The sequence below is a fragment of the Eubalaena glacialis genome, chromosome 10 (genome assembly GCF_028564815.1).
Source record: "Eubalaena glacialis isolate mEubGla1 chromosome 10, mEubGla1.1.hap2.+ XY, whole genome shotgun sequence".
Lineage (NCBI taxonomy): Eukaryota > Metazoa > Chordata > Mammalia > Artiodactyla > Balaenidae > Eubalaena > Eubalaena glacialis.
Genome location: NC_083725.1, coordinates 86,931,057 through 86,942,627, shown reverse-complemented (window position 1 = coordinate 86,942,627; position 11,571 = coordinate 86,931,057). Strand labels below are relative to the sequence as shown.

The 11,571-nt window shown below is 34.6% G+C and overlaps 1 protein-coding gene across 1 annotated transcript in view; it reads right to left on the bottom strand.

Annotated features, from left to right (window-relative positions):
• Nucleotides 1-7,624: 7,624 nt before the first annotated feature.
• Nucleotides 7,625-11,571, bottom strand: part of ANO5 (anoctamin 5) — a 96,263-nt gene continuing 92,316 nt past the window's right edge. The window contains exons 20-21 of the mRNA XM_061203149.1: nt 10,734-10,839; nt 7,625-8,010 (exon numbers count right to left, since the gene is read on the bottom strand). Of these exons, the coding sequence (XP_061059132.1) occupies nt 7,789-8,010; nt 10,734-10,839 (328 nt within the window). The 3' untranslated portion in view covers nt 7,625-7,788. The remainder of the gene's footprint in view (nt 8,011-10,733; nt 10,840-11,571) is intronic.

The following is an 11,571-nucleotide window of genomic DNA, read 5'->3' as shown; positions in this document are numbered from 1 at the left end:
TATTTTGCTAATTTTCTCCCTATATATTTGAGACAGCAGCTTAACTGATTTTCGTAATTTATTCTAAAAAAATATAGCATTAAGATCTCTATATATTACTCCAAAAACAGTGATTTAGCTGCTTCCCACAAATTTTGAAATATCAACATTCATTTTCATTTTAAAGTATTATCTAATATCCACTGAGATTTCGTCTCTGATCCATATGGCATTGACAACTGTGTTGCTTCATTTTTGAACATTTGGAGGCTTTTCTAATATCTTTCTGTTGAAGTCTAGTTTAATTCACTATGGTCAGAGAACATACACTAAATGATTTCAGCCCTTTGAAATTAATTGTGTACACTTTATGGCTCAGGGTATGTTCCATTTTGGTTCATGTGCACTTGAAAAGAGTGTGTGTTTTGCCATTGTTGGATGTAATTTTATCTGTCAGTTGTCACACTGATTGCATTGTTTAAATCTTCTATATCCTTATTGCATTTTTTCTGCTTCAGTCTATCAGTTATTAATGTAAACATTTCCAAATACAATTGTGGATTTACTATCCTTTTTAGTTCTATCAACATTTTAAAATATATTTTCCTAAGTGTTATTAGATAACACATATTTAGAAGTTATGTATGCTTTTTGAATTACCATTTTTTTACATCTTTATTGGAGTATAATTGCTTTACAATGTTTAGTTTCTGCTGTATAACAAAGTGAATCAGCTATATGTATACATACATCCCCATGTCTCCTCCCTCTTGTGTCTCCCTGCCACCCTCCCTATCCCACCCCTCTAGGTGGTCACAAAGCACCGAGCTGATCTCCCTGTGCTATGCAGCTGCTTCCCACTAGCTATCTGTTTTACACTTGGTAGTGTATATATGTCCATGCCACTCTGTCACTTCGTCCCAGCTTCCCTTCCCCGCCCCCCACCCCCACCCCGTGTCAAGTCAATTCTCTACATCTGCGTCTTTATTCCTCTCCTGCCCCTAGGTTCATCAGAACCAAGTTTTTTTTTTGTTTTTTTGTTGTTTTTAGATTCCATATATATGTGTTAGCATACGGTATTTGTTTTTCTCTTTCTGACTTACTTCACTCTGTATGACAGACTCTAGGTCCATCCACCTCACTACAAATAACTCAATTTCGTTTCTTTTTTATGGCTGAGTAATATTCCATTGTATACATGTGCCACATCTTCTTTATCCATTCATCTGTCGATGGACACTTAGGTTGCTTCCATGTCCTGGCTATTGTAAATAGTGCTGCAATGAACATTGTGGTACATGTCTCTTTTTGAATTATGGTTTTCTCAGGATATATGCCCAGTAGTGGGATTGCTGGGTCGTATGGTAGTTCTATTTTTAGTTTTTTAAGGAAACTCCATACTGTTCTCCATAGTGGCTGTATCAATTTACATTCCCACCAACAGTGCAAGAGGGTTCCCTTTTCTCCACACCCTCTCCAGCATTTATTGTTTCTAGATTTTTTGATCATGGCCATTCTGACGGGTGTGAGGTGATACCTCATTGTGGTTTTGATTTGCATTTCTCTCATGATTGGTGATGTTGAGCATCCTTTCATGTGTTTGTTGGCAATCTGTATATTTTCTTTGGAGAAATGTCTATTTAGGTCTTCCACCCATTTTTGGATTAAATTACCATTTTTTCATTGTAAAATATATAAATCTCTAATATTACATCTTGCCTCACAATCTTCTTTTTCTGATATATGTATAAATCTGTTCTATTTCATTTTATTTACTTTAGAGTTTCCCTGGCATATCCTTTGTCCATTCTGTTACTTTCAACCTTTCTGTGTCCTTATATGGAATGTTTCAAAAGAAAGCTCTGGAAACTTACCAGGGCTACCTATTCTTGGCAGAACCTAAACTTAACTATTTTTCCTAAGCCCTAAGTCTGTTGAATGTTCAGCTTAACTTCTCTTCTTTTCAGCTATTATTTTTGCTTTTGGAATCTCCAATTTCCTCAAGAGGAAATAATCACCATAAACGCCTTAACTCCCTCATGCTGTTTTTTCTTTCCTAGACACTGGTTCTGTAAGGCAAGTCCCCCTTTGCCTTGAAATTTTCTGAAGTTTTCAATTAATTTTTAAAACATTTTACCCAGCTTTTCTAGCTGTTCTCAGGGTTCAGTGGTCTGAATAAAACCCAGAATTTTATTATGGAAGTGTAATTTCTTGTTGCTGATTAAAAACAGGATGAGTCTAACATGTTCCCGTTAAGAATAATGTTTTCTGTATGCTTTTCATTAATTTTTCCTCTTAAATTGATTTTTTCTTCCTTTTCCTTTTCTTAAAAAATTTATATTGCTATTCTCTTTTGATGCGTACTGTTTTTCTGTCTTTGTTCTTTTTAAGTAGCCTAATTAAAAGCTATACATTTTCCCTGAAAACCACCCACAAGAAGTATTTAGTGCACCCATGAAATTTCAGCTACACAGTATTTTCAATACCATGTAACTGAAATTATTTTCTAAATTCCATTTTATGATCTATGAGTTATTTCAAAATTTGTAATATAATTTTCCTAGTTATCTTTTTATTATTGTTTTCTAGTTTCATTTTTATTGTGAGCGGAGAAAATTATCTGATCAATTTTTTCCCACTGAAATTGCTGGGGATTTTGGTTTGCTTGTTTGCTTTTAATGGCCTGGTATTTGGTCAGGTTTTGCAAATGTTTAGAATTTGCATGAAAAGAAATTCCTATTCTTCAGTTATTGAGTACAACATATCGTGAAGGTAAATTAAGGTTATTTTTTAATCACATTGTTCAAATGACCAATAGTTTATTTTAATTTATTTATTTTTATTTAAAATTTTTTTGTCCACATGGTAGTTTGTACTCTGTCAACTTGGCGAAGCTGCATTTACCAGAAGTCTTTTCCTTATATGGCGTCAGGTTAGAGTTACAAAAGAGGCAGACAGAAGGGAAGCCACAGCTATTTCTTTCTGAATGTCTTTGAAGCCAGTTATGGGGAGGGACACGCAGAAGGGGGTCCAGTGGGCTCTACTTATCCACACTTTCTTCCACTCTACATCCAGATCTTTCTGCCCAGGAGTGGCCCTGAGCCCCCGAGTGAAGCTTGGCTGAAAGCTCAGAGTAGTAGCTACACAGGAGCCACAGCTTTCCACAGACTTCTTCCTGAGCTTTCCTCCCTAGTCTCACTTCAGCACCTGGATGTTTGTGCACACTCCAATGTGTCCACACATGGAGACATTTCAGGAGAGCTAAATGGTACCTTCCTTCTGACCCCCCAAAATCTCCCTCCCAGACCATTACTTCCCAGTTCCTTCCACAATTTCAAAAGGCCTATCTCTATAACAAATCCTCTATTCTACAATATTCACAGTACTTTTGCTGTCCTGATTATATCCTGTCTGAGAATCTATTTGCATTTTTAAAACTTAGAATGTGATGCATTTAATTTCTCACCAGTATGCAGTTTTATTTTCCTGAATATATTGGTAAAAGCAAATATTTAATCTTATCTCCCCTCTTTTAAAAAGTATTTTCTATAGTTATTTTATGTAATTATTTTCTTAACTACACAGGCTTAGGGCTCTGAGGGTGTAAGATTTCAATTACTTCTACACACTGCAGGATTAGAACAGTTTGACAAATTTGGAAATCCTGAGTCTACATATTTCTCTGATAGGTTGGAATGATAAATAAATGTTTGAGAGTTATTACAAAAAATACTTCTGGCTAGGGAATTTGTCATTTTTATGAAATTCTCATCAGTCTTATAGCCCACCCCCCAAAGTAACCCTGAAGGTTTTTAAAAGCTCCTCTCCCAGAAACTCTGTTCCTAGGGATATGGGATAGGACCAAGGGATATGCATATCTCACAAGTGGCCCAGACAATTCCAAGGAAGCTGGTTGTGGATTTCTTTGGGGGAAAGGTGGACCTGGAAAAAATTTTGGAAAATATCTCAACACATTATTTTTCCCCTTGGGCCTTTCTGTTCATTTTAATCACCTCTCAAAGTAGAAAAGATAAAAAGGCAAAACAACAAAAAATTACCACCTTCTCCATTTTTTCTGGACCATCTAGACTCTTTCTTCAAGGAATGTGCATCTCTAAATGGGACAAACATGTAATTTTGTGAATTAAACATGTTATACGTAATGCATTTTAATATTTCTAGACAACAAAAAATGACCTCAAAACCTCTTAGAGCACTCAAATTCAGAAAAAGCATATCAATATTTTACTGTAAGAATAAACTGAGCTCATGTCAAAATGTAGTTTAAAATTAAGTATTATTTTATTCATTGTGCATATTTGAATCTTGAGATTTATAAAATTTATGTATATGTAACTTAAGAGATACTTTTCCTGTGTACATGCATACCACCCTCCTTGCAAAAAAAAATGGAAGAAAGAAAGAAAGAGAAGAAAAGAAAGCACTTGTTTTCTTGGTTAACACCATGGCACATAATCTTTCATAGGAAAGACACACCTAGTCGAACAGTTTTAGGAGAGGGAAGCAGGTATCTAACACACACTGAACCACGCTTTAATATTCTCCTGAATTTTTACATAATCCTGGAATAACTGACATACTTGAATTATTACACATAAAGTAGTGGAGTAAAATACCGTCTAGAAAAAAAAAATAACATAACAGCAACAGGGATTCATGTGAGCAGACATCTAAGCCTGGCCAATGGTACTTCTTGCAATGCTATTTTCCTTAATAACATTCTTTGATAACATAATAACTGGTACGATTAAAAACAAAAGAGGTTCTTTCACAACAATATATTCACCTTTTGAATCAGCAGCACAAATTCCTCAGCCTCAACTGGAGTAATCAACAGAGACCCAGGGCTACACATGGCAGCTGACACTACAAAGTCACTTTGAAATCAAAGTTTTACTTTTGACATATAATAGTTTTCAACCTGAAATTTCTTTGGCTTTTGTCTCACCCTCATCAGATGGTTTAGGAAAGAGACATTCTTCTTAGCATCCACAGCTGCACAATGCACCTCACAACACCTCTCTCCCCATAGGAGCACACACAGGTTCATAAGGAGGGAACTCTTATCTCCTTCCTCTGTCCCTCCTCTTCTTTATCTTCTTCTTTCCTTTTTCTTTTCCTTGATAATTTGCTTGATGGCTTAGTTAAAAGAAGACTGTTAAAGTCAAGAGGAGTCACGAGAGGCAGCAAAAATAAGATAGCATTCCATTTAATTAAGACACCTCCCTCTTCTTGATGGGTTCCTCTAAAAGAAATGTTTTGAAATGGATTCTGCTTCTTTTGTGCAAAGAAAAACTGATGAAGGTGAAAATTTGAGATGACATTTGAAACGAGTTTTTTTTTTTTTTTTTTAGATTTTGTACTTCATATTATTTCAAATAAAGTCTCAAATGATTTCTGGAACATTTCTGAAAAAAAATAACTATGGATTTGATTGAATTATAAAAACATCTGCCACGCTGATAAATATCAACTTACACCTGGTAGTCAGGTGCTCAACTCAGCCCTCTTACAATAACTAATGGGTTTAACTAGACAAGACAAATCTACCTGAATCGATTTGGCTTCGGATTTTGTTTATCAAGCTTTTAGGAAAGTGAGAGATACTTGTATTTCCTTTTAAGATGTGAGAAACTTCTTGGTAGAAAATTGAAATGTGAATAGAAAGTATTTGTCAGCATTTTAAAAGGAAAATATCTACCTATCATAGGAACTATTTACCTATCTTAAAAACTATTTCTTCCCTTGCTAGTTTCTCCGTACATCCTAGAAACCCGACACTTGAGTTGTTTTGTTTTAAGATTGCAACGTACAGATAACCATGTGAATTAAATTTGTCTTTATTTATCTTGCAGTCTAGCTCTATAAACACTGTTAACCCATAAAAATTAAACCTTATATCTGAGAAACTGATTTCCATGCCCTTCCTTATTTTTATTAGCTCCCAGGAAGGAAGCAGTATGAGCTGTACAACATCATAGTAACAGAGTTTGCTTTGACAAGCAAAAATACTGCATCTGTGGCTAATTTCATAGTAACACTAACTGGTTCTCTCAAAGAAAATAATCTCCTCCACATGTGAAATCATTCTTCAATAATGAGATCATTTCAAATTATGCAAAAATGTTCATAAAATCTACCCAGTGGATGATAAATTACTGCCAATACTGGGGTAACTGTCTCATGGTTTTATAAATTGATAATCCTCAGTTCTAAATGCTTAATACTGATCATTAGTTAATACTACCTGCCATAAACTTAATACTGGCAATTCTATAAAATCGTATTAGGATCAAATAATGAAACACTACTTTTTAAAAAATCTTGTAATAAAGTTTCTTCTTTTGTGTGCAATTAAAAAACACTATTCTTTTGAAAATGAAGTGTAATTTGAAACTAGAGATTCAAATGTTATAAAATTAAACTACATCTCTCTATAGTGTTTAAAATATATATTAAGTATTTTTTAAGGGAAATAAGAACAAGAACTGGGGTACATGTGCCACAGGCTTAAGTATGAGAGAAATAATTCAACGAATATATTTTTTTTACTTGGCTATCAAATCCATCACCTCATTCTTACTTGGTTGATCCATATTTGGTGTTAAGCTCTGTGATTGATGTTAAACTAACAATTTCTCTAAAAGAAGCTCACACCTGAGATGTTACATCACATCAAATCAACAGTACAACCACATCTTGTGGGGCAAAGGCATAGGAGCAAGGCACCGAGCATTGTACAGCAGTGCATCAATAGAAAAAATTGTAAACTCATTAGAAGATTTGAGACTGCTTTAAACGAGATAGAATTTCATAAACAACTTGTACCTAACTTATGCAAATAGTTAATGCTCAAACAGGCTTCATGATGCAAAATAGGTGTTGTGGAAGAAAAATTATTTTTAAAAATAATTCAATGATTTTTTAGATTGAAGTCAATAAATTAATCAATATACACTGTCTTGTATTCATTAACTACTAAGAAGACACACTCACTTCTGTATGTCTTTCATTTACTTAAAGACCTGAAACAATCTAATACCTTCTTAATGCTGTTTCCCAGATAAGACAATCCAGTCTTAAAACTATTGTTTCTGAAATGTTATATTTAAAGAAATTAGTTGTTAGTCTTTTGCTGAAACCCAAATGTTCAGTCTCTTGAAAAATCAATTTTGTATTTACCTGGAAGGACTATCTGGAATTCTGATGGAAGTTTACCTTATTCAGGATGATTTTGGGAACAAACCCCTGCCATGATATTTACCCAATGTTTTTAATATGTATGTTTTCTTATCTCATCTGATATTGGTTTTTCATCTGCATAGTCTAAAATGGCAGGATATATATATGGCTCAATAGACCTCTTCACTTCTTTTCTTTTCGTCCCAACACTTTTCTTGATGGGACAGAGATATAACACAACCCAATAGAATGAAGACCATGAAAATGTGCAGCTGCACTGGAAGGTGATGGGACAGCTCACATCCAGTGTTTAATTCTAAACTGCAACATCCCATGATCTTCCAATATTCTGATTTCACACATACATTTAACAATCATTTATAGAACCCCAGAAAACAATATCTGGGGAGGGCCCAGCCAATGAAGCAGACAAGTGGTATTCTTCCAGCCTCCACTAAGTTGGCCTCTATATGAGTGTACAAAAACTTTGAGTTAAGAAAAAAAGAAGAAAGGGTAAAATTGACACACAGCTTCTGGCTTCTGGCCCCAAACCCAGGGAAAACTGTGAAGCCAGACAGGCAACCAGCGGCTTACTTGTTATGTTGATTAGGTTGCTGATTTAGCCAGATGTACTTCGTTTTCCTGAATAATGAGATGCTTGGCAAAATCACTAGAATTCATTCGCAAGTTCTCTTTTAGTTTGTTAAGTTCAAAGTCATGGAGAATCTTGACAGTCATTAACTTTTCTCGCTTGATTCTTTCCATGACATCTTTTGGAACATCAGGGATCATCCACGCCAACAAAAATTTCATTAGAAACACAACATGCTAGAGGAAACAAAAGAAAATCAGACACACTGCTAGAGTTGTCAAACGTTCAGCAGATGTTCGTACAAATTGTTTTATTCGTTCAACAAACTGTGCTCGATACAGTAGTTAGAAGGAAAAACAAAGAGATATAGTCCCTGTCCTGGAACTTTCCTACAAAGACCAACATTAAGCAAACAAATATATACTAAAATATGTGATTACAGAGATTCCAGTTGAACGTGGTTATTGAATATACTCTTCACCTATGCTTCCTCCTGAAAACCTAATAAAATATTTGTAAAGAAATTTAAAAATTGTATTGTTCACAAAGACACACAAAAAAGGGAGGAAACAGTGATAACAGACTCGAGAGAGTGAAGAAAGCTGGCACTTACATTTGCAGTTGGTGATACAGTGATGGTAGAAATCAAGACAAAAGCCAATTTTGTTTCAAATCATCAGAAAAGTTCAGAAAAGAAGGTACTAAGGACTTTGAAGGTGTAGTGTGGGTGGAGTTAAAAATAAGAGGCTTATTTAAAAATTTGTATAAGGGGCAGATGAATTTTCAGAGCCTCTCTCTAAACCATGTTCAGGAACTACTTCTCTCCAACCCCGCCCTGGCAGCAACTGAGTACCTTATTTTCTGCAGAAATTATATTTTCTGCAGAAATTAAGACAGAGAGCTGTGAACTCACAGGCAGCAGAGATGGCGAAAGATGGAGGTGTGGCACCATACTGAAAACAGGGCAACTCAATGCAATTCAGCATTCTGAACCATGAGATCTCTAGTCCCTCCTGCCTTTCTTGGCTCTCAACACAGTCATGAAATAGCTCAACAAACAGGAGGTTGGAGGATTTTTTCTCTGGGAAAAATAACTAATCAGAGAAGTTAGAATTATAGATATCAAAATTTTTTAGGTCTCAAATGAAAAGGCCCCTTTATCACCCTACAGTCAAGCCCACCCAAGTGACGTTCTTCCTGTATGCACACAAAGCTTATAATCGGCTTTCATTGCTTCGCTCTTAAATATGAGCAGATTGCCAAGAACAACCAAATACGTAAGAAAGTCTCTAACATGAAAGGGTAAGACCGAAGCACACAAATAGGAACTAAGAGGATACCTAGATAATGACGAGAGCAAGAGAATAGTAGAATAAAAAGACAAAGATATGAACCTGACTATAGGAGAGAAAATAAATGATAATTATAATCGAATTTCAAAACAGTTGTAACATCTGAATAACAGAAGTCCCAGAAAGATACAACAGAGAAAAGAAGGAAATTATCAAAGAAATAGTACAAGCAAATTTTCTCAACTTAAAGGGTAATTACATTTGCAGGTCAAAGGGGCTTAGTGAGTGTCCAGAACAATTAATATTAATAGTCCAACATCACATGACTGTCTTGTGAAGTTTCATAAAAGAAGGACTAGTGAGAGAATCCTCAAAGCTTACTGATACATAAAAAAATCATAAACAAAGAATGGGAAATTAGAATGGTATTGTACTTCATAGCAACACTAGAAGCTGACAGAAAATAGAGCAATGTCTTGGAAAATTTCAGGAATACCTAAAAAAAGTTGGTTCAAAAATTTTCAGGGAAAATGACTTTTAATCAAATTCTATACCAATTAATTATCTATGTGGAAAAAGAAGAAATTTTATATTCAAGTTCTCAAAAATTGTCCATTATTTTCCTCAGAAAATTAATGAAAGATGTGCTTTATCAAAATAAGCTAGTAATTCAAGAATGGGAGAATAATAGATTGAAGAAAATATAGTATTCAGTATAAGAGAAGTTGAAGAGAAGTCCCAGAATGATGGTGAGTTGGAGCCTGGGATGATCAAAAAAAATAAACAGAAACAAAAATTCCAAAGAATTCCTTTTGTAATTTACCAGGCTGAAAGGTGATCTAAACCGCTGATGGAAAATATGGGAATGAAAGTGATAAATTCATAAGGAGCTGAGAGGGGTGAGGATTTAAATTACTTACATGTATAACCTTGATAAAAATAAAACAAATTAAACAAAAACTGATAGGAATTTGTGTTTTCTTGCATTAGACTTATCTAGTCTATTATTGGCCTTTACTGTCGAGTGAAAAAATGCCTAACATTTATTTATCTCTCCCTTATTGGCCTTCATGTCTTATGATTTGTAGCACTCAATTTGTAACTTAGTCAAATACCCCCTCTGTATTGGTTCTTTTGTATTGCATGCCTTATATCCATAATTACCCTAGCTTTTCCACAAGGTAGGAAACATAATACAGTGGACAGAGCAGAGGCTTGGCAGTGAGACATCTGGCATTGAAACCCAGCTCTAATATTAGTCGATTATCTTTAAACCAACTAACTAATTTTGCTGACTGTTGGATTCATTTGTCAAGGGTGAATAATAAAGCCGAACTTACAAAGTTATTATTATAGCCTCTGGAACCACTATTTATTAATAATAGGTATTCAGTAAAATAAGTGGGTCCTCTGCCCTCTGACTGACCTCAAAGAAAAAGGTCTTACTTTTTCTTTTCTGTTACCTTGGTATCTTCAACAAGAGTAAGTGAGTAATAGGCAATCCACTGTACTTAAAATATTCCTAACTTACTTTTTATGACAACAAATACTTCCTTCAAAATAGTCTATTGAGATAATGTTAATTTTCTGCGGAACAAATATGCATAGAAATATATGCCTAAAGGGAGAAAAGAGACTAACTGGCACGAAAGTTAATAAAGGCTTACCTCCATAATTATGATGAAGGTCATCTTAGCAGCAAGGACGTGCCAGTACTGCATACTATGAAAATATTTCTCCTCGTGATCAGGAGGATTTCTGTAATCTCTGTACCTGAAAAAAATGGAAATAAATGCAAAATATAAGCTATAACTTCAAACAAACAGACCTAGTATAAATTCATATTATTTCTTGTAAGAGACCCTTTCAGTTGACAACAAAAGTCAAGTCAAAGGAAAATAATTGCTATTATGAAACATTTATCTTTCCTATACAGATAAAAATAATAGCCATACGTTACTTTTGTATGGTATATATGTAGCAGGAGACACAAGTGAAACTGCTCTCCTGCCCTTCAGAGACAAGTTTCTCTAGAGAGTTAGCAAAATTTGCTCTTTCCATTCCATTCCCTCTCTTCCTACTCCTTAACACACTTAGTTCTATCATCACTCCACTGACACCAACTGTCTCCAATCATTAAATTGAAGGAACATTTTAATCCAGATCTTATTTGACCTGTGAACAATAGAACTTGACATTGTTGACCATTCCTATTTTCTTGAAACTCTATTTTCTCGGCTTATATGACACTGCATTGTTTTTGTTTTCCTTATTATCCTTCTGGGGTTTTCTTGGTGTTCAATTTGTGAGTTCATTTTTTTCTGCAAGTGTCTAGATATTAATGTTCAAAGATTTAGTTCAGGTAGGTAGTGATGACATCAAGAAATCTGACAGTTGCCCATGCTATGATTCCTCTCTATATAAATATAGAATATAACAATGCTTTTGTCTACCTGTGTTGCAACATTTTGCTGTTTTTTTTTTGTTGTTGTTGGAATCCCAGAT